The sequence below is a fragment of the Vigna umbellata genome, chromosome 2, assembly GCF_029865625.1.
Source record: "Vigna umbellata cultivar VRB3 chromosome 2, Vumbellata_1.0, whole genome shotgun sequence".
Taxonomy (NCBI): domain Eukaryota; kingdom Viridiplantae; phylum Streptophyta; class Magnoliopsida; order Fabales; family Fabaceae; genus Vigna; species Vigna umbellata.
Window position 1 is genome coordinate 37,462,844 of NC_142166.1, and position 23,902 is coordinate 37,486,745.

The 23,902-nt window shown below is 37.0% G+C and overlaps 3 protein-coding genes across 4 annotated transcripts; 1 reads left to right on the forward strand and 2 right to left on the reverse strand.

The window, feature by feature from the left end:
* Positions 1-351: 351 nt before the first annotated feature.
* LOC148203926 (uncharacterized) lies at positions 352-1,125 on the forward strand. The gene is made up of 3 exons (XM_088108088.1): positions 352-485; positions 574-629; positions 783-1,125. Exons 1-3 carry the CDS (start codon positions 422-424, stop codon positions 879-881), a joined length of 219 nt encoding a protein of 72 aa, XP_087964214.1. The 5' UTR covers positions 352-421; the 3' UTR covers positions 882-1,125.
* A 15,432-nt stretch (positions 1,126-16,557) lies between these two features.
* On the reverse strand, positions 16,558-20,770 carry LOC148203927 (protein phosphatase 2C 57-like). 2 transcript variants are annotated; one of them, XM_088106693.1, is made up of 11 exons: positions 20,381-20,770; positions 19,609-19,737; positions 19,418-19,520; positions 19,091-19,201; positions 18,528-18,607; positions 18,380-18,433; positions 17,704-17,820; positions 17,268-17,322; positions 17,137-17,169; positions 16,997-17,043; positions 16,558-16,844 (listed from the first exon to the last, which is right to left on the reverse strand). In XM_088106693.1, exons 1-11 carry the CDS (start codon positions 20,686-20,688, stop codon positions 16,721-16,723), a joined length of 1,161 nt encoding a protein of 386 aa, XP_087962819.1. In that variant the 5' UTR covers positions 20,689-20,770; the 3' UTR covers positions 16,558-16,720. The 2 variants fall into 2 exon arrangements, with proteins under 2 accessions (XP_087962819.1, XP_087962818.1); XM_088106692.1 differs by having other exon boundaries at positions 19,609-19,749.
* Positions 20,771-21,584: 814 nt separating this feature from the next.
* LOC124822921 (protein PLASTID TRANSCRIPTIONALLY ACTIVE 7) lies at positions 21,585-23,902 on the reverse strand. Its single transcript, XM_047295025.2, has 4 exons — positions 23,790-23,902; positions 23,656-23,703; positions 23,520-23,579; positions 21,585-22,333 (listed from the first exon to the last, which is right to left on the reverse strand). The coding sequence occupies exons 1-4, from the start codon at positions 23,832-23,834 to the stop codon at positions 21,998-22,000; spliced, it is 489 nt and encodes a 162-aa protein (XP_047150981.1). The 5' UTR covers positions 23,835-23,902; the 3' UTR covers positions 21,585-21,997.

A 23,902-nucleotide genomic window follows, 5' to 3' on the forward strand; every position in this document is an offset into this window, starting at 1 on the left:
AGATATTATGTAGCATGTTGGCAAAAACTGTAATTAGTTTAGGCATGTAATAAAATAGCATTTGGTGGAAGATATAAGAATGTTGACTTGGGAAAAGGTGGAGAAGCTGATTTTGAGCCATGCAGGGAAATGTTGGCAATGTGCACATGCAAACAATCACTATCTTTTCTTTGACGCAATTATGCATAGTCCCATAGAATAGTACAGTTGACTTAAGTGTTGTGCGTTAAAGAGTACAAGTTATTGCATTTCATCATCACCCTGTTGCTATTGGGTGGGGTACACCATCACAATACCTCTCTCCTCTCCAAATTTAAAAAGGGGTGTTCCTGCTTCCATTTCCCTGCCAAGACACGTAATTTTTCATGTTCTCTCTTCCTATCTAATAACAGGAAGAACCAAACACACCTTCATACCTGTCATGGCCCTTAAGATCACCACTTTCCTTCTACTTCTTCTCTTGCTCCTCCTTCCCTTATCTTCAGGTCACCATCTTCTCTACCTATTTTAATACGATTACAAACATTTACCTCTTTCCACACACATAACACAGGAGTTTTTGTTTGCTTACAGGTTTGGCTGAAGGCTTCAGGGAAAACATGCATCCTACTCATGGCTTACCTTTAAAGGTACACACCCTGTTGTCCTCTTGCTTCTGTTAAATGGTCAAGACATTTAATGTGGGAAACATAGATGTTTGTTTGTTTTGGTTTATAATGTGGTACATAGTTTCCACAATGTTTTTTAAACTGACATGTTACTTTTCTGCGTTTTGGATGAAGGTGAAGTCGAGGAAGCTATTTGGTCATGATTTTGTGTTGGATTACGACGAGGCAGGAGCCAACCCAAGGCACACTAAGAAACCTGGGAAGGGCCCTTGAAGACCTTGAAACCTAATAATGAAATAAATTAACCTTTATATACACTGTCATCTCTCTTCCTACTCAATGTTTTGGTCGTGTATGAGGAGATATGTAATCGAGTTTCTTCATCGGAGCCACTCCTTGTGTGTGTTATGAGCCAATAAATTAGCATCATATTTTATTTTATATATGTACACCAGATGCGTATCAATGGGCTATGACGAAGAATATTATAATAAAGCTTTTGCTTTCCATTTTGTAATCACGTTTGTGATTTCTGCAAGTTCTATTATTCATAACTACAAAATTTAAGTCTCGTTCTTGAACTTAAAAGACGGATTTTGTTATCGTCTCACAGAATCAACCTCGGGAAGAAAAAGGAAGAAGTTGATGCCAAAAATAGTTAAAATACGTGCTTCTTCTTATATGCCACACCTCTTTCCATACATATTTTTGGACAATCTACAAAGCTTCATTTTATATAACCATGTTAAAACATTTTTTCTTTATCTATATGTTATTACATCATATATTTTATAAACTTGTATTTTTTTTCTCTTTAAATGTAAATCAAATGTTGATTAATATTGGATTCATTTGATTATGGAAGGACATATCTTTTAATAAATTCAATGAGTAATATCCAACTAAACATGTTGGTATGCACAAACAAATATATGTTTATAAAACATACATAATATCTACACAAACATCATAGGTACAAAAACAAGTATATGTTCATAAACATAAATAATACGTTAATAATCTATATAGTCATCTTCATAGTCTTGTTCATCGTTTTGTTGCTGCTACTGCTCAGAAGGTGGTTAGACTAGTGTAGATTGGACTGATGTTAGGTGATTTGGGGTGGGCTTTGCTGGAGAAGGTCGTAATTTGACTAGAGGGATGCTGGATTGAGGTTGTTAAGACGAAGACAACAATCTTATGACCAGTTCTTAAAAACTGACAAACTCTTCTCTCAAATTGTTCTATTCTTCATCATGTCTTTCTAGTCACTATGTGAGTTGGACAATGACCTCCTCAAGACTAGTGGAAAAGCAAAGATATGACAGATTTAGAAATTTTAATTACTGACGAATATTATCAACAAATACATTATCAATGGAAAAATTCATCGATAAATCTGTCGATAATGCACATTTCACTTATCAATGAAAAAATTCGTCAATAAATCCTTTGGTAATTACCGTCAAACAAAATCTATCGGTAAACCTTCGATAATTACCGACGGGAAAAATATGTCGATAAAAAGAACGACAAAATTTCGCCCATTTCTTTTTCTCTTTCCACGGACGACAATATATTTTTCTCTCTCAAACCACATTCTTCATTTTCTTTCCTCTCATCTCAAGAGCCATTTTTATCATTCTCTTCAATCATGTATCTTTCTTTAGCACCCATCTTATTCCCACACTTCTCCTATCTTAGCTCAAACCACCACAACTATAAGGCTCTTTGATAAAGGAGAACCACTCGGAGCAGTTTTTCACGTTGTCATATCACCACACTTCTCCTATCTCACCTCCATTGAAATAAAGATGGTTCTTCGAAGAATAAATTGAGATTTTTTCCCAATTTGAGGGTTTCTAAAACAATTAGGGTAATTAGGTTTAGTCTTTGATTTTGTTTTTGAAATGAATTGGGTTTTTGTTTTGGTTTAGGAATGAAAGAAGATTGATAAAAAACTGAAAAAACTGAGAAAATAGAAGACAGGAAAAGAAGAAGATGAACTACATTAAGATATTTACTGATGAATTTATCGACGGTTTTATTCGTTAGTAATTATCGATGGATTTTTTTATGTGTTTATCGATAAATAATTATTGACAAATATAAATTTTTTTCGATAAATATTACTACCAATGGATTTGGGTCCATCAATAATCTGTCAAAAAATCATTACCAACGAATTTTTAAACACTTTTTTACAAATTTTAACCATCAATAATACTTTTGTTTTTCTTTTAACGAACATTTACTGAAACATTATGATTTATAAGTAAATATTATCGGTAAATTTTACAAAGTAAAACTTATCATTAAATTTTAATTGGTTTAAACGTTCTAAAGGTTAAAAATTCAACTCCCGTAGCATTTGTCACTTTTGCTTCTTTGTGCTTTATGTATCCACCGTAATCCTTTGAAATTTATCTTGAACTTTAAAATTGTTTTATCCAAAGGTGTGTTACTAGGTGGAAATGTCTGATTCACATTTATGAATGATAAATCAATTTGTGGAAGTGAAAATTTTAGGTGATGTCATTGTTTTGTTAGCTATTATGCAAACAAGTTGAAGAAAAATTATGCAAATTAAACTCTTGCCAATGATAGGTCATAATTAATGTATTATATATTTTTCAATATATAACTTTCTTAACGTTGGACAAAAAAACGTCTTGTATTAATTTACAAGCTAAAAGTTATTTTTATAATTTTTTGGCAACCTGGTGATGATGAGCGTTAAGTGTTTGCATGAGTAAGGTGTTATATAAAAAAGTATATGTCTAGTCTAGTTGGGTTGTGATATGGGAGACAACCATTAAGGTTTGTTGTGATATGTGTAGCAGAGTTATATTTTAAAAGAAGAACTTTAAAAACAATATCATTTTAAAAAATGAATTGAATAACTAAGATTATACAACAAGATTAACAACAATTAAAAATATCTGCAGATCATTTACTAATAAATTTTAGAGTTAAATATGTTTTTAGTCCCTAAACTATTGACCGTTTCTGGTTTTCGTCTCTCTTTCAAAGTAAGGTACAATTTGGTCCTCATTCTTTTCGAAACGTTCGTTTTAGTCCTCGAAAACTAAACACTGTTTAAAAATTTGGTCCTCATTTAGCAACAAATGAGGACTAAAACCAAAATTCCGAGGACTAAAACGAACGTTTTGAAAAGAATGAGAACCAAATTATATCTTACTTTGAAATAGGAACGAAAACCAGAAACGATCAATAGTTTAGGGACTAAAAACATATTTAACCCTAAATTTTAAGAGTCTCACATTAACAACTGTAAGAAAAAATTCATATTAACAACATATTCAAACTCATCCGTGTGGAATATGAGTCCAATTATTAAAAGTTCTATGTGATTATGCATCTGTTTCTTATATTAAATTATTTAATTTTGATAAATTTCAGTCATTAAAAATTCTTTAAGTCACAACTAGTTAATACAGAATTTTTTACCCAGTTAATTAAAAAAAGAAAACTACTTCTTTCCTTCCAATTCATATCCTTAATTTTGTTATTATATACAAACACACAAGCATGTTATTTCTATCATATTTTACAAGTACATATTAATATACCATAGTTCTAATTAATTGATTAACTTTTGATATTCCGGCTTTTAGCTAATCTCTAATAACTTCTTATCTTTTAATTTATTTTTCAACTTTTGACTATCAGTTTGATTTTCGACAAATCATGTAAGAGATTGTCTGATAAACTATATATACTCTTCCTTTCGGGTTTTTTTTAAAAAAAAAACTCAAACTAAAAATTATAGTTAGTCTTCTTTCATAAGAAACAATTTAGAATATCTCTTGCACTAATTATTTTCTTACAAAAGAAACATCTTCAGTTGAAATTATTTTTGAATTCAATAAGTGATCAGTGAAATGTTATGTATTTGTAAATATTTTGACAATGTTAGAGATAGTTTGTAAGAAATCATAAATTAAAATCTATTCAATACTATTAACTAAATTAACCAACTTTTAAATGAGTTGTAGGAAAAAAAACAGAGGGAGAGAGTGTGAGACCCTTAATAATTAGCTTAAGTTAATCCTGACATCTCACCCTTAATGCTTGCCACCTCATTCCCAGCCATTTAAAACCCACTTCCTAATCTGATCACAATTCTGTCTGACGTGCACGAAGCACCACGCTCATCATTCTCTGAAACATTAAAACGCACTAAACTCTGCATGCACACACGCCACTTGTCACGTTGGAATCTTCTAAATCAGAGTTTGGTGTGCATGTGGCAACCTGTGACACGTTCTTCCAATTGAACGTTGGTTTAACAAAACCAGACTTTTCGAAAACTCTCTCTCACTTGCACGAACTCATCTTCAACCTCTGAACTCACCCTTTCATCTTCTCCAACTTCTCTCTAAAAACCCTAAACTTCTCTCTACTGTAATCCTTACGTTTCTTCTCCAATCACGTTTTCAGCACCGTAGGAACACCCACTGCACTAAGAGCTATCCATTGGACCGAACAGCTTCAAAGACTGACACTGGTAAGTCCCTTTCGTAGTTCGTCCTTAGGTTCTGGAAAAATAGAGTTTTAGTTGCATGCAAACTGGTATTCTAAGTGTTCTGTAATCTGTGGTTAGATTTGGTTCTGGAAGAGTCAAGAATCCTAAGCAAAACGTAGTTGGACGAAGCCATTTTTATACATCTAGAACAAGCTTGAATTTCAATTCGGGTAAGGGAAGCTTATATGTTTAATTTATACTGTATGTTGAATGATCTGAGTTGCATGAATGAAGAATATAAGATTTGAGTTGTATGGATGATCACTGTTATTGTGCATGTATGAATTTCATGAAGTTGAGCTGTTATGAATGGTTACTGAGATCTGATATGAATTCTGGTTTTGATTGATCTGTTATGGATGAACACTGACTTTTATGTATGATATATGTTGTTGATCTTGATTAAAAAGCATGTGGAATTGATTATGTATGAATGGAGTATGTTTATGATATATTTGGAAGGATTTGGATATTGAAACTGTATGATAATGATGTTGAAGGTGAATTAAATCTGGAATGAATGTTATAAAGTTGGAAAAATGAAATCTGGAAAATTCTGTTAAGTTTGAGAAATCTGGAATTTTAATCTTCCCTTTTATGAATGACGCTCGTCACTGTACGGTCATAGACCGTTCGGTTTTTCATTAAAATAACTTAGTTGGAATTCGTTCATTTGGAATGAATTCTGCTCGAGAACGAGCGTCCCCAATTTAGTGAATGAGCGTTCGTTTCAGCTCAGTTTAGATAAATATTTGAAACTTTATAAATACGTGACGTTCGGCCTCATGTCGAGCGTTCGTCCTTAATGTCGTTCGGCCTTATGTCGAACGATCGTTCTATAGAGCGTTCGCCCTTATACTGAACGTTCGTCTGAATTGGCGTTCGGTCTTATACCGAAGCGTTCGTCCTAAATAGCGCTCGGTTTGTATCCAGCGTTCGTTCTGATTTGTGCTCGGTCATTGACCTAGCGTTCGTCCAAAGCAGGGTTCGGTTTCAAACTGAACGCTCGTCCTTATTATTGAATTCTGAGCGAACGTAATTGACGTTCGTCCAAAGTAAATTTCTGAACGTTCGTTCATTTACAGTAAGAGTTGTTTTCTGTACTTTAACTTCTCTGGTTATTTATCTAAGCTATTCTTTATCTAAGTTATTCTGTAAGATATTTATTCTCTTAATTCAACCTAAAGTCTTTGTACTCAATATTTTCTAAGTATTACTCTGATTTTCTAAACTCAATCCCATTTAAACTATTTTAGTATTCTTAACGTCCGTAAGTGGACTATAGTTCGTTTCTTTTGTTCAGAAGCGTGAAGTCAAATGCACTGTAATAAGTTCGTTCTTATTTGATTAAAGGATGCCTGTTGTTAATATATGAGAATGGAACAGAGAATGAGAATGTGAATAAAGGGAACTTGTTATTATGGGAGAATGATACTTTGAAAGAATTATTGGAAATGGATTTTAACGAGCGTTCCAAGGAGGAACGTCTCAGATGTGTGAAATATTGAATGGTAAAGTATGAACCTGGATAAGTTAAGCCTCGCAGTCCATCCTGATATTCCGTGATACGCCTCTTCAAGTAGAAGGGGGTATTCATGCGTGGGAATGGCAGGAGACCCTAGTCCATTGAGTACTTCGGGCAGATAGGGTTAACCTCGAGTGGCAGCTGGGGAATGATCAGTTACTACACCACTCGGGTGCAAGGACGCTTGTAACTACATGGTTCATACGGTCCGGACGGTCTGTCTTATATGTATATTGATATGCTAATTTTATGATAAGTTACATGTTGTATGCTTGAATTGAATTATGACTGTATGTGTTAATTGGATAAATTAAATATTATAAGCTTACCCTTGCATTTCCATTGTGTTGTCTCTTGTATATGTACGTCCGTCTTGTCAAATGCAATGATCATCCGTTGTGGATGTGAGCAGATGGTGGTGCATCCCTTGAAGCAATGCTGGAAGAAGAAAATTTGGACGACTCCAATCTGGTTGAAGTTGAAGTAAAGGTCGAGCCTTAGAGTGCTCGTTTGATTTTAGGCTGTATATGTTAGCATAGTTATAACGTTCGGCCACCTATTTTGTAAGGCCGTTCGTCTTAATCATCTCTGCTTGTATTTTGGTAAACGTTAGTTTATATATTTAAGAGCGTTCACTCTTGGTTTCATTGTATGCGTTTACACGCGTCCTCTATACTGATGCCGTTAGGCTTTTCAATCCAGTTTTAATGTAAAGACTGTTTGTGATTACTGTTAATTGTAATTAATTCTGAATTACAGTGATTACTGTATTTTGGGATGTTACAATAGTGGTATCAGAGCCTAGCCTCTCCCAGTACGGTGTGGTTCGAGGACGAACCAAGCGGAAGCTGGTGGGCATGTGACACCCGGGCACGGAGACGAGGGCGGGGAGTGACGCCGGTGCAAGAAGCATGGTGCAGGGGGCACAAACAAGGAGCGGCTCCTGGCAGCTTCGGGTGGAAGGGGTACATGGATGAATCGAACATACACCGGAATGAGAGGGATTTGGAGACTGTATAGGTATGGGACTATACAGTTGAAGGATAGCTTAAAGGAATTGATTTGACTACTTATATCACCAAAATGCATTTGCTTTTCGGTAGCCTGACTCATAAGAACTCCATGGTTAAGCGTGCTTAGCCTGGAGCAATTCTGGGATGGGTGACCTTCCGGGAAGTTTTCCCAGAAAGTGTGCGAGTGAGGACAAAGCACACTGGAAAGCCTGGTGGTGATCTGTGGGGGCAGTCAACGGTCCCTGCGAGTTGCCGGGACGTTACAGATGGTATCAGAGCAGTTTTGTTCTTCTAAGGACACTGTAGGGTTATGAGTGCACTGTGTTTTGCTGTGTGCTTATTGCATGTTTAATGAGTTATTATTGTTTTAACTCTTGGACATAACTAATGCTCGTTTGTTTTTCTCTGCATCCAGAGAACAAATGGCACCTAGACTTCCTCCTCCTCCTCAACCGAATGAGTCCGAAACGTCCAACAACACTAGATTGTTGGAAACCGTGGTGGAAAGATTGCATCAACAGAATACCACGTTGCTGGAGCAAAACGCCACCCTGATGCAGCAAAACCAAGCTGCTATGCAAGGTTTGGAGGCCTCGCGTGTTAATTCTGAAAACACGCAAAGGCAGTTGATGGAAATCTTGGCTGCAACTAGAGGTGCGCCTGGAGCATCTTCTTCAAACGCTGCTCAACCTGCTGCCGAGTGGAGTTTGGAGAGCTTCCTGCAGCATCACCCAGCTAAGTTCAGTGGGAAGTGCCTCCCTGATGAGGCTGATCAGTGGCTAAGGGATATGGAGAGGATTTTTAACGCCAAAAGGTGTCCGGATGAGAACAGGTTGGCGTATACAGAATACTTATTAACTGGAGAAGCAAGCCATTGGTGGACGAGCACAAGGGCCATACTGGTAGACGCTCACCGCCCTGTTACTTGGGAAGTATTCCGTAATAAGTTTTATGAGGAATATTTCCCTGACAGCGTAAAGTTTGCAAAGGAGGTGGAGTTTTTACAACTGGTTCAAGGTGGAATGTCTGTATCAGAATACACCAATAAGTTTAAACACCTTGTCCGATTCAATACAATGGCCACTAGTGAGGAGTGGCAGTGCAGAAAATTTGAGAATGGTCTACGCAGTGATCTGAAGGTTGTGATTTCCAGTTTATGCATCCGAACGTTCCCTGCCATGGTGGAGAGGGCTAAGGTAATGGAAAAGAATTTGGCAGAGGTGGAACGGTATAAGAAACAGCAAACAGTAAGGGGGCCAATTGTCTCAAGGGGGAGTGTGAATCAGAGAGGATCCCCTTACGCTCGTCCAGCAGCCAACACAAGTGGATCTCAAGCCTTGATTCCTGCTGGACAGTCTGGACAGCAAGGTAGTATCACTTGTTTTCAGTGTGGAGGGCCACACTACCGTTCATCATGCCCTCAGTTGGTGAGAGGAAAACATTGTACTCGTTGCGGAAGAAGTGGACATGGAACGAATGAGTGCAACTCTGGTGGGAGAGCAGTGATGAGGCCGCCAAACGCAGGAAGAAATCAGCAAGGAAGGGGTGGTCGAGCCCAAGCTACTGGGCGTGTGTACGCAATTACTGGTGCGGAAGCAGCAAGTTCAGGTACACTTATCACCAGTACTTGCTTGTTATATGGAATGCAATGTTGTGTGCTGTTTGATTCGGGGGCGACGCACTCCTTCATCTCGAAGGCGTGTGTTGAAAAGCTGGGAATAGTGGAGAGAGATATGCAGTTTGAATTGGTGGTATCAACACCAGCGGCTGGAGAGCTTAGGACATCTACCGTATGCATTAGATGTCCTATTGTGGTAGAGGGGCATAGTTATAAGGTGAATTTAATCTGTTTACCTTTGAAGGACTTGGAGATAATTCTAGGAATGGATTGGCTAGCTGCCAACCATATTATTATTGATTGTGGCAAGAAGGAATTAGTGTTTCCTGAAGAGGATGAAGAATACTTGGGTGTAACTTTCGGTCAATTGAAAGAGGATATAATGGAAGGTGCAAGCTGTTTTCTCATCATGACGCATGAAGATAAGGAGTTAAGGGGGTTGGCAGAAGCACGGATGTACAAGGGGAGCAGTATTGAGAGCACGGTTGTGAATGAATTTCTGGACGTATTTCCAGAAGAGATACCAGGATTGCCTCCTGTTAGAGAGATTGAATTCACCATTGATTTGGTGACAACAGCTGCACCTATATCTGTTCAACCTTACCGGATGGCGCCTGCAGAATTGACCGAGCTTAAGAAACAGATTGAAGAACTTATGGAGAAGCAATTCATCAGACCAAGTGTATCACCATGGGGAGCTCCTGTACTCTTGGTGAAAAAGAAAGATGGTAGCTCTCGGTTATGTATAGACTACAGGCAATTAAATAAGCTGACCATCAAGAACAAATACCCGTTGCCAAGGATAGATGATTTGCTGGATCAGCTGCATGGAGCAACGGTATTTTCAAAAATTGATTTGCGTTCAGGATATCACCAAATAAGGGTTAAGGAGGACGACATCCAGAAGACAACATTTAGATCACGTTATGGACATTATGAGTACGTGGTCATGCCATTTGGAGTAACGAACGCTCCAGCCATCTTCATGGATTACATGAACCGGATATTCAGACCCTATTTGGATAAGTTTGTAGTTGTGTTTATAGATGATATTCTCATCTACTCCAAAACCAATGCCGAACATGAGGAGCATTTGAGAACAGTACTAACCGTATTGAGGGAGAAAGAGTTGTACGCAAAGCTGTCAAAGTGTGAATTCTGGTTAAAGGAGGTGCAGTTTTTGGGACATGTGATCTCGGCTGAAGGCATTTCAGTGGATCCCTCTAAGGTGAGAGCAGTGTTGGATTGGAAGAGCCCTCGTTCAGTCACAGAAGTGAGGAGTTTTGTGGGACTAGCAGGCTATTACAGACGTTTCATAGAGGGGTTCGCCAAGATAGTGGCTCCACTTACTCAGTTGACTAGAAAGGATCATCCATTCGCTTGGACTGATGTGTGTGAGGAACGGTTCCAGGAGCTGAAGGCGAAACTGACGAGCGCCCCAGTTTTAATTATCCCAGACACGTCCAAGCCATTTGAAGTATACTGTGACGCTTCTCACCATGGTTTAGGCTGTGTGCTCATGCAAGAGAGACGTGCAGTAGCTTACGCGTCTCGCCAGTTGAAGATTCATGAAAAGAATTATCCCACTCACGATTTGGAGTTAGCAGCAGTTGTGTTCGCATTAAAGATTTGGAGGCACTATCTATACGGATCAACATTTCAAGTCTTTAGTGATCACAAGAGCCTCAAATATTTGTTTGATCAGAGGGAGCTGAATATGAGGCAAAGACGTTGGTTGGAGTTTTTAAAAGACTATGATTTCGAACTGCTGTATCACCCTGGGAAAGCCAATGTAGTGGCAGACGCTCTGAGCAGGAAGGCAGTGCAAGTCTCGTTTATGATGGTGAAAGAGTTTAATTTGGTGGAGAGTTTTAGGGATTTGAGATTACAATTTGATCTAGGAGCGGATGTGATAAGGTGCTGTAATCTTAGAATTTCCAGTGATGTGTTTGACAGAATTTGGATGAAGCAAAGAGAGGATGAAGAGCTGGTGAAGATATTAACAGCACTCGATTCAAACAAAGATAGGGATTTCAATACAGGAACTGATGGCATGTTACGTTACCGGGGCAGAACGTGCGTTCCAAATGACAGTGAGCTGAGAAGGATCATATTAGAGGAGGGACATCACAGCCGTCTTCGAATGCACCCTGGCATGACCAAGATGTATCAAGACCTTAGGAAATCATTTTGGTGGCCTGGTATGAAGAGTGACATTGCACGTTTTGTGTCCTCTTGCCTAACTTGTCAAAGAGCCAAAGCTGAACATCAAAGACCAGGAGGATTACTGCAGCCCTTGGAAATTCCAGAGTGGAAGTGGGACAACATCTCTATGGATTTCGTGACCCACCTGCCACGAACAGTCCGAAACCATGATTCAATTTGGGTGATTGTAGATAGATTAACTAAGAGTGCCCACTTCTTGGCCGTTAATTTGAGGATGTCCATGACAAATTTGGCCAAGCTGTACATTAAGGAGATTGTTAGATTGCATGGAATTCCTTCAAGCATTATATCAGATCGAGACGCGAGATTCACATCTCGTTTTTGGCAGTCATTGCAAGGAGAATTGGGAAGCAAATTGCAGATGAGTTCTGCATATCACCCTCAGACGGATGGCCAATCTGAGCGAACCATCCAGACACTAGAAGATTTATTGAGGACGTGCGTCCTAGACCACTTAGGCGCATGGGATGAGGTCTTGCCACTGGTGGAGTTCACGTACAACAATAGTTTCCAATCTAGCATTGGAATGGCGCCGTTTGAAGCTCTCTATGGGAGGAAGTGCAGAACGCCACTTTGCTGGTTCCAGGAAGGGGAGAACGTAATAACTGGACCTGAACTCATCCAGCAAACAACCGAGAAGGTTAAATTGATCCAAGACAGATTGAAGACGTCCCTGAGCAGGCAGAAATCTTATGCGGATAGAAGAAGGAGGCCTTTGGAGTTTGCTGCAGGAGATCACGTATTCTTGAGACTGAATCCAATCACTGGAGTGGGAAGAGTTGTTCGTCCAAAGAAGCTGTCTCCCAAGTTCATAGGACCGTATCAGATTTTAAAGAAGATTGGACCAGTAGCCTATGAACTCGCGTTACCTCCTCAATTATCAAATTTACATCCGGTCTTCCATGTGTCTCAGCTTAGGAGATACATATCTAATCCTTCTCATGTCTTGGAGCTGGAAAACATCCAACTGCGCCAAGACAGAACATTGGAGCTACAGCCAGTCCGCATTGAAGATGAACGCACCAAGCTGCATAAAGGAAAAGACATTCGTTTGGTGAAGATAGTGTGGGATGCTAAGACTGGAGATTCAACGTGGGAAGTGGAGAGTGCAATGAAGGACTTGTATCCGCACTTATTCACGGGTAAGTTATAAATTTTCGAGGACGAAAATTTTTGTAGTTAGGGAGAATGTGAGACCCTTAATAATTAGCTTAAGTTAATCCTGACATCTCACCCTTAATGCTTGCCACCTCATTCCCAGCCATTTAAAACCCACTTCCTAATCTGATCACAATTCTGTCTGACGTGCACGAAGCACCACGCTCATCATTCTCTGAAACATTAAAACGCACTAAACTCTGCATGCACACACGCCACTTGTCACGTTGGAATCTTCTAAATCAGAGTTTGGTGTGCATGTGGCAACCTGTGACACGTTCTTCCAATTGAACGTTGGTTTAACAAAACCAGACTTTTCGAAAACTCTCTCTCACTTGCACGAACTCATCTTCAACCTCTGAACTCACCCTTTCATCTTCTCCAACTTCTCTCTAAAAACCCTAAACTTCTCTCTACTGTAATCCTTACGTTTCTTCTCCAATCACGTTTTCAGCACCGTAGGAACACCCACTGCACTAAGAGCTATCCATTGGACCGAACAGCTTCAAAGACTGACACTGGTAAGTCCCTTTCGTAGTTCGTCCTTAGGTTCTGGAAAAATAGAGTTTTAGTTGCATGCAAACTGGTATTCTAAGTGTTCTGTAATCTGTGGTTAGATTTGGTTCTGGAAGAGTCAAGAATCCTAAGCAAAACGTAGTTGGACGAAGCCATTTTTATACATCTAGAACAAGCTTGAATTTCAATTCGGGTAAGGGAAGCTTATATGTTTAATTTATACTGTATGTTGAATGATCTGAGTTGCATGAATGAAGAATATAAGATTTGAGTTGTATGGATGATCACTGTTATTGTGCATGTATGAATTTCATGAAGTTGAGCTGTTATGAATGGTTACTGAGATCTGATATGAATTCTGGTTTTGATTGATCTGTTATGGATGAACACTGACTTTTATGTATGATATATGTTGTTGATCTTGATTAAAAAGCATGTGGAATTGATTATGTATGAATGGAGTATGTTTATGATATATTTGGAAGGATTTGGATATTGAAACTGTATGATAATGATGTTGAAGGTGAATTAAATCTGGAATGAATGTTATAAAGTTGGAAAAATGAAATCTGGAAAATTCTGTTAAGTTTGAGAAATCTGGAATTTTAATCTTCCCTTTTATGAATGACGCTCGTCACTGTACGGTCATAGACCGTTCGGTTTTTCATTAAAATAACTTAGTTGGAATTCGTTCATTTGGAATGAATTCTGCTCGAGAACGAGCGTCCCCAATTTAGTGAATGAGCGTTCGTTTCAGCTCAGTTTAGATAAATATTTGAAACTTTATAAATACGTGACGTTCGGCCTCATGTCGAGCGTTCGTCCTTAATGTCGTTCGGCCTTATGTCGAACGATCGTTCTATAGAGCGTTCGCCCTTATACTGAACGTTCGTCTGAATTGGCGTTCGGTCTTATACCGAAGCGTTCGTCCTAAATAGCGCTCGGTTTGTATCCAGCGTTCGTTCTGATTTGTGCTCGGTCATTGACCTAGCGTTCGTCCAAAGCAGGGTTCGGTTTCAAACTGAACGCTCGTCCTTATTATTGAATTCTGAGCGAACGTAATTGACGTTCGTCCAAAGTAAATTTCTGAACGTTCGTTCATTTACAGTAAGAGTTGTTTTCTGTACTTTAACTTCTCTGGTTATTTATCTAAGCTATTCTTTATCTAAGTTATTCTGTAAGATATTTATTCTCTTAATTCAACCTAAAGTCTTTGTACTCAATATTTTCTAAGTATTACTCTGATTTTCTAAACTCAATCCCATTTAAACTATTTTAGTATTCTTAACGTCCGTAAGTGGACTATAGTTCGTTTCTTTTGTTCAAAAGCGTGAAGTCAAATGCACTGTAATAAGTTCGTTCTTATTTGATTAAAGGATGCCTGTTGTTAATATATGAGAATGGAACAGAGAATGAGAATGTGAATAAAGGGAACTTGTTATTATGGGAGAATGATACTTTGAAAGAATTATTGGAAATGGATTTTAACGAGCGTTCCAAGGAGGAACGTCTCAGATGTGTGAAATATTGAATGGTAAAGTATGAACCTGGATAAGTTAAGCCTCGCAGTCCATCCTGATATTCCGTGATACGCCTCTTCAAGTAGAAGGGGGTATTCATGCGTGGGAATGGCAGGAGACCCTAGTCCATTGAGTACTTCGGGCAGATAGGGTTAACCTCGAGTGGCAGCTGGGGAATGATCAGTTACTACACCACTCGGGTGCAAGGACGCTTGTAACTACATGGTTCATACGGTCCGGACGGTCTGTCTTATATGTATATTGATATGCTAATTTTATGATAAGTTACATGTTGTATGCTTGAATTGAATTATGACTGTATGTGTTAATTGGATAAATTAAATATTATAAGCTTACCCTTGCATTTCCATTGTGTTGTCTCTTGTATATGTACGTCCGTCTTGTCAAATGCAATGATCATCCGTTGTGGATGTGAGCAGATGGTGGTGCATCCCTTGAAGCAATGCTGGAAGAAGAAAATTTGGACGACTCCAATCTGGTTGAAGTTGAAGTAAAGGTCGAGCCTTAGAGTGCTCGTTTGATTTTAGGCTGTATATGTTAGCATAGTTATAACGTTCGGCCACCTATTTTGTAAGGCCGTTCGTCTTAATCATCTCTGCTTGTATTTTGGTAAACGTTAGTTTATATATTTAAGAGCGTTCACTCTTGGTTTCATTGTATGCGTTTACACGCGTCCTCTGTACTGATGCCGTTAGGCTTTTCAATCCAGTTTTAATGTAAAGACTGTTTGTGATTACTGTTAATTGTAATTAATTCTGAATTACAGTGATTACTGTATTTTGGGATGTTACAGAGAGTAACATTAAATAAAATAGTAAAATATCTGGTTAAGTTGCGATTCATTTTGTTTACTCATTTGACAAACATCAACGTCAAAGAATTTGCAATTCCTGTGGCTGACAGCGTTTGAAAAAGAAGTTGATTAATAGATAAAAGAAGGAAAAAAAGTTAGGTTCATGATGTTTCTAATTGTGCACCTCCATACACGCATTTTTGGTGGTAAACATTCACAATGACATCACATATTTATCTTCCTTAATTTTGGTCAAATAATAGTCAATTTTAAACTTAGTGTGCCCTACTTACCCAACACGTTGAAACCTACCATTTGTCTCATAACCCACACAAACTCCATTTCGACTTTGCAATCATGCTAATTCCTTCAACAATTTACTAAAAATATCAGAATCCAAAGTTCTGAAATTAGAACAAAAATCTAGGCTATAATTTTTATATGCATTACAGCAAAAAAAAAAACTAAATTTTTGCGTGTGTTCTTAACTGAATTACAGCCAAGCTTTGTGTAAGTATGAAAATCCAAAGTTGTGAAATTAGAAAAACCCTTTTGCCTATCAAATTGGATCAAGTTAAACGACACAAAAGAAAATCTAAATTTAGATAATTTTGCTGTCTTACAGCAGCCTAGCTTTGCAAAATAAGATTTTTGGCCATACAGTGTAAATACTGTAGGATCCTTGTAGAAAATTTTAAGAGTCAAAACAGATACTTATATTGCTTTGTGTTTAAGAGAATATTTTTGAGTAAAAAGTAATTATCTGGGTAATTAGTTAATAAACAACCAAAGTGCTTAAACTGTTCATTTTCAACTTAAAGAAGTCAAACCTCATTTAGATGGTGTAATTAAGAATATAATCCTGGTCATTGTGGTTCAGTTTCAAAGGTCTTCAGAAAATAAGAGAGTGTGGTATCAAATTTAGGTGGAATGGAAGAAGCAGTTGATCCACTTGCACAAGGGACAAACCATGCAAAGTTATAACTGAATTTTGGAATTAGAATAAGATGAATCCTTAAAAAACATGTTTATTTTAACAATTCCTTGGTGTCCTAAACCAAGTAGATTCTAAGCTGTGAGGCATGTACAATTAAGATAAATATTATGCAGGCAATAAGTTCAGAAGTATATATATGTCTGTTATATGTACATGACTGGTTGTATTTTTTTCATCTATAAAGAAAGCTGTGATGAAAACCAGATTCCAAAAGACACAATTCCAATGGTAGCAAGAGCTTGAACCAGCTCAACTATAGTATTTTTTTGCTCCAGTGGCACATTCTGCCAGTCTGTCCTCCTGAAACCACTCAAAATAAGACACAACACAATCAATTACGGGTACAAAGTCAAATTTGGTTAACAAAAGTTAATTTATTTTATGTCAATGATATTTATAAACAAACACCTATGCAACAATTTCAGCTTAAATATAATTTTCTAAATACATACCCTAAATCTGCAATTATAATGCTCACATTATCCTGTGTACGTCGGTCCTGCAGAGAATATTATTACGTTACTATAAACTTTGAAGTGGCAATATAATAAGTTAAAAGATGATAACTGCCATGAGATTTGTAAAAACTTACCAAAGCGGCTTCTGCAAGCGATTCACATGCTAGCTGAATTTGAAACAGGAGAAAACAAAATATCATAGCTGCAACTACAATGGCTTACTGATACTAGCGTTGTGGTTTCAAATATACAGCAGTGTGCATACCTGAATGTTTCCATGATTTCGTAGTTGATCCCTAACTAAAGAAACTGCTTCTGAGCTGCAATTGTAAGAAGATTGTGAAGTAATTTCTTTCAAACCAAAGGATTAAATATGTTTTTAGTCCTTAAACTTGAACCTGAAATTAAAATTTATTCATGTCTCAAACTTTGATACATTTTAATTCTTTATTTTAAAAATAGATAAATATAATCCTTTTAATTCTTTAATATTAATTTTTTGAATCTCTTAAATATCATTCCAGACTCTCATTTAAGGTGGAATGTATCAACTTGAAATATGTTTGAAAACCAAAATGTATCAAAGTTTGGGATAACCATGAATTCCAATTTTATGTCTAAGTTTAAGGACTAAAAACCTATTTAACTCCAAACAAAAAACTAAAGGTGGCACAACTGATTCAAGGAATCATGTAATAGACCTGCTCATGTAATCCCATAAGCCATCGGTTGCTAATACTACAAATTCTGCATCTGAGCCAAGAGCTACCTGATAAATATCAGGGTACGCTACAACCAAGTCATTGTTGAGCTGTACACTGTGTCGTGAAGGCATTCTTACGTTAAAATTTATAGTTTTGTTATAAAATTAGATAAAGGTAAATTTGAACGAGACAGTGCAACACAGTCTAAAAATATCATGTCCTCATTGTATTTTTGCAGAATCAGGGTAGAGCCAACAAAAATAGGAGCTTTATTCAGATGTTGATTATGTATTTCAGTAACAATCTGGACCACCAATTTTCTTTGTAGTTCTTGGAATGCAGGTTTAGACTTATTTTAATTCCACAAAATCAACTTGAAGTAAAATTTGCTCCTTTTTATAAACTCTAATTTAGTTATATTTCTAGATAAAATGGAATATTCAATACACCTTTTACTTTGATGACGGTAAATACTTGTGATAGCATAACAGATTCAACAAATCTTACTAGACTTTGAGATTATCTTAAAATGTGAAATTAGGCCTAAGGTAGCCTACCAAAGCATATGAATCAAGGCAAACAACTTATCTCCATTCTTTTTATTGAATGCTAATGTAACACAAACCACATTGGAGAAAAAGTAAGGAACTTTAAGCCACATAAGTTTACCTACCGAGAGATGAACTTTGCTGACCATTTTCCTTCCTGAACTCCTTTTTGCAGCATCCTTTTCACACGCAAAAAGGTAGAAAAATCCTTTAGGTCACACTTTAGCTATGGTAGCTCAAAATGCATAATAGTGAAGAGATTAAGGACCGTACTCATTCTTCTTCGTTTTGAATCGCATGTCCCCAAATGCACGAGATACAGCAATGTCTCCACAAATTCTACCGTTGCTAATCTATAGACAACATATATCTGTGTTATCATTAGCCATGTAATGGGCGTTCATTCATAAAGAATGGTGATCAAGTGCACGAGGCTGCCCCCATTCTGCTGAAAAAACTTCAAAAACTTAAGAAAAAGAAATTGAAAACAGTTTGTTCAATAAAAGCATAGTTTGAAAATCTGAACTACAATTGAGCCTGAAAATGAACACTTAAAAACATCAACGATATTCGAAAGTGACAATTTCTTATCACATGGCATGCTATAGTTGGAAGAGACTACTACATCTGGTTTCCAACTATAAAACCACCCAGCATAAATAATTAAACTAGGAAAAAAAAATGGTAATATGCCCCACAAAACACTACTTAGTTCACATCCTAAGTTGTCAAAATTTTCAAATCAGAACTTTGGTTTATATTGTATAGAATATTGTCATATTGACTTGGGATGATGGTCAAGGTATGTAAAAGATGAAGGAACAAGGAAAACACACCCATCCACCTGCTTCTCTTATTCTTCTAATTTCATCAAGAGAAGTTTTGTTGCTCCCATATGGACGGTGAGGACTAGTCAGAACTTCTGCTTTTCCAGATCTGCATAGAACCTACAAGAATATAACAAGCTTAAGTACAAGTCAAGTAATTTTGAAGACATTCAAATCCCCTATATACCCTAAATGAAAGATGTATAAAAGAATAGTCCAAGTCATAGTTTTTTTCTTCATAATTCTATTACATTTCTTTCATGTGCAGAGAAACGTGCATAAAGAAGTCCATTTCTATATATCATCTTGGGACACATAAGGATAAATAATACATACCGCAGAAGAGTCACCGATATGTGAAATTAGAAGATCATCATCTCCGATGAAAATGGCAGTTGCTGTGGCACCTGATTCATCCTCCTCTCCATTCATTTCAAGCCTTTAAAAATCAAATACTACTGTCTAAAAACCTCTAATATAGTTATCACAAATATATAATCATATTGGAGATTAGTGCATTGCCTTACCGTTTTAATAATCTCGTGTCTGCCTTGAGAAATGCCTCCTGCAATGCTCCTTTAATGGCTTTGAAATCTTTCTCCACTAATAGTAATCCACCTTGTAAAGCTTCAACACACTCCTTGTACAGCTCATCCCTGTAGTTAGCACTTGGCACACCAAATCAACAATTCAGATTGTGCAAAGATTAAAGAACAACAATTCATTTACCAGACTCCATCCAGAATAATAGGAAACGCATATATCAGTACAGCGCAAACAACGATGAGTGCAAGGGCAGATAAACTTCCCTATGTTAGGATTGATGAAAGGGACCGAATGGAACAGAGTGAAACTTAAATGGAACGGAGTTTGATTGAAACGTGAATGCATTTTATCCCATTCAATCCAATTCCCCTCCTTTTCTTCCCCCTGAACTGGAACCATTCTCTTACTTTTTTTTACATATCATCATAAAAAGAAGTCCAAACAATATAATAGTAACTCATTCAACTTAATTTCAATTCACTCGATTTCATTCCACCCCAGTAGACACACTGCCACTCTCACTCCAAATTCACTCGTTGTGAACATCAACTAGAATCCTGAGCAAGTAATCATAGTAAACTATGTTGTGAAGCATTTCAATTGTTTTCAAGTAACCGCATCCTAATACAACCAAGATAATCATCACTTGACACCCCATTAATGGATATAAAAATGAGCAAGCAAAAGAAGCAACAAAACATGCATAGATGATACATACAAGACCTCACAGTAAAAATCAATGTGCTGAAAGACCTGAGGAACTCGACAGAAGAAAACCCTCCATGGCCATCGAAGACAGCGGCGAAAGAGAAGCCCTGAAGGCCATCGGGTCGAACAATGATGTCATCCTCCATCTCTTCGCGGAGACCTTGCAAGGCTATGGACCCCCATCGTACACCGGGCACCTCAGTTAAAGAAGATGGAGCATCAATGGCTATGGCAGAGCAGCAGCGGCCCCTGCTGGTGGTGCTGAAAGTGTTTCTCTGCGTGGTCTTAGAGGTGGAGCGACTGTGGATCTTGCACGAGAGGAATCTTTGCATGTGTGGAGTTGAGAGGGCCATGATGGAGGATTCGGACAGCGAAGGGAAGCAGAAGAAAGAAAGTGTTTTTGTGTTGAGTTTTGGATAGAGCGATATAGATAAGCGAGAGTTAATAGAAGCCTCTAACTGCTTTAACGGATTGGATTCTAAGATGGGATTAGATTCTTCACCAGCTTATTCAACGCGTGAAACCTTAAAATTTGGCCCACCCACAGCTGACGTGGCAAAACATGAACGTGGAACGTGATGGTCTGGTCCTACTCATGTAACACAAACACTAATGTCTGGAGTTTTTATTAGTCAAACTATAATACCTTCTTGTTTATTTCAACATGATGTGCGGTTGTGGTTAAGATCAGATAGAGTGTGGCTGGCGTTGGAGTCAACAAGCTAGCTACCATTTCACTCAGAACGACACCAAACTACAGAGATCAATAAATGAGGCACAAAATATTAAACTCCTAATGTGATGTTAGGTCTATAAAGATTATTTGTTCTTTTTTTTTTCTGCTAGAGATTTGTTTTTTTCTTTTGATGAATTTTTATTTGTTTCATATAAAATTTAACTGTGTTTTTGGTGTGATCTTTTAAATATTTTTTAATAATGTGTTAAGAAATTTTTTTTATCTTTTTCTGCAATATTAATTATGTTACTCTCTTTTTTCATTCTGCGAAAATATATTAATGGATAGAAGTTTTTCCCCCAAAATGCGTATTTTTATTAATAGAAGGATAATATTGAGGAATCATAATGGTTGTCGAATAATATTTTCTCTCACCTAGTTGATTTATGATTAATATTGAAAAAATTTAAATTGTGGTGATACGGCTTAATAACAAAGGATTTATGTAAAGTGAAAATATCATAAAAAATTAATATAAATTATAAATTTTTGCGATAAAGAATGTCTAAGTGATGGAACTCAATAATAATAAATATTCATGTAAATGTATTCAATTTACAACTCACGTTTCATCATGTATATATTACAATATAAAGGTATACGCAAAGAGCTTTTTACTTACTTAACAAGAATTTGAAGTTCAATACACAAAGTAAAACAATTCCGGTAAAAAATAAAGTTAATATTTTTCTTCGTTCAAGAATACCAGTTCGCCTGATGCAGCCCATGCTAGTTCGAATCCATTTTGAACCTCTTAGATATGAGTAGAAAAATACCCTGTGATGCTATTTTATTTCGGTTTGAATGTCGCTCTGATTTGCATAGACACAGTAGCTAGTGTAGAAGGAAATAGCTTAAGCTAAGTGAAGAAAATATGTAAATTATTGTCCCTAGTTTAAGATAGCAGCACAACACTTCTTTGGTGCTCAAGTAAATTCTTCCCTCAAATAATGGGGTCCAGGCTGAAAATGATCAGGCTCATAATATGCCTCTGGCCTGTAAATTCCAGCATCGTTCATTCGGTTGCTCAAAACATGAAGAATGGCTTTCTTCTCACCTCCATACTCATCCCTGTTGTTCTCAACGTATTCATTGGCCTCAGCTGCTATCTCGTTCACAAATTCGAAACGATTGTCTTCTGATAACATTAACCTCTCTATGTCCAACGTCAACAGCTTTCCCTGTTCCCTAATCTTTCTCACCTGCTCCTCCAGGAAAGGAACGCGCTCCATTTTGGGTTCCATATACTCATCCTTCTTTATCTGCATCAAAATGAACTTTTGCTTAAACATTCAGAACAGTGACATATGATATTAGAGAAGACTGTGTGTCAATAACATTAAGCCCTTACTGAATAAGCACTTACCGGGTAAGTAAAACTTATAAAGAATATTATGTGATTGGAGAAAATAAAGTTAAATTATTTTTATTTATCAGATATTTTGGAGGGTCTATTCAAATAAGATCAAAACAGTATGAGCAGATCATTAACTATTTCCATAAGTTATCCCAAACACTTACATAATTACTTCAATCAAAAGATGAGTCCAAATAAGCTTTTCCGAACAGTGGCATAATTACTTTATATCATAAGTCAAAATAACCTTTTCCAAACGCATCAATTACAAGTGTTAATGTTCACCATTCTGACAGACTTAAAAAGCATTGAAGAAGCTTCATGTGCACCAAGATCGATCAGAAGATGAGTATGCATTGAGAGTTGAGACTAATATAACAGATATAGGGAGATGTGCAGTGAAAGCAAAATAAGAAAGAAACAGACATGGATTAAATTACATTAAATTAAATTAAATTGGCTTATATTTACCTCAGGAAATGAACAAAAGAAGTTATCCTTTGCAAACAATTACGTTCCTAAATAGTAAAATATGTGTAAATGTCATAGCGTTGACATCAAGCAATCATATGCAATGCATAAAAATCTAGACTGCTAATTCTACTTCACTTTTCCAAGCAGTCTACTTTCAGATCCTACAATGCAATAAATCAGTCTATGATAACCTCAACTCTCTCATCCATCTAACTAAGAAAAAGTTCAGAATGGTTCAACTTAAATCCTTATTTTATAGCAAATGAGCAACCATGAGTAAATGTTTACCATGATCCGACTCATCATGTTGCACTTAAAAGCAATACTCTTCGAATTGAGGTTGGTGGCCAAGAGAACCAAAAATACAAATTTATCTCACTCCTAACAAACCCTTTAGGCTAAATAAATTCAAGCATCTAACTAACACTTTGCACAACAATACTCCCACAACTGGGACTTTACATATAGAAAAAATTTTCTAAACTGGGAAACAAGTACAACGACACGAGCAAACCCCTTCATTTTCACCTCTTTCAGTTTAGGAATTTAGACAAACAGGTAAGAGGCAATAGTGGAAAACAATAATTGTAAGAAAGAGAAATCGGGAGCAAAGATACCAATTTTCTTCGTCTCCACACTCGTCGTCCACGACCCTCCTTTTTCATTTGAGGCATCATCTTGCAAAACGAACGAATCCATAAACAAGTTCAGTTGAGCACAAACAAAAATTGAAACTTTGAGAATTTCTTTTACCTGCGAGCTAATCCAGAGTCCCGAATTTCCACCTCTTAACTCCATCTTCTGCAAACAACAAAATGTATCTTAAAATCGAATTTCAGAAGATAAACTGAATTATACTATCAGCGGGAAGAGAAATAAGAAATTACAGGTAAAGCGGAAGAGAGAGTAAACGAGTTGATGGAGATAGCCATGGATGAGAGTAAACCCAGAGTGTTCTGCTTATCTGAACTAAAAGAAAAAACTTTATAAGAAAACTGTA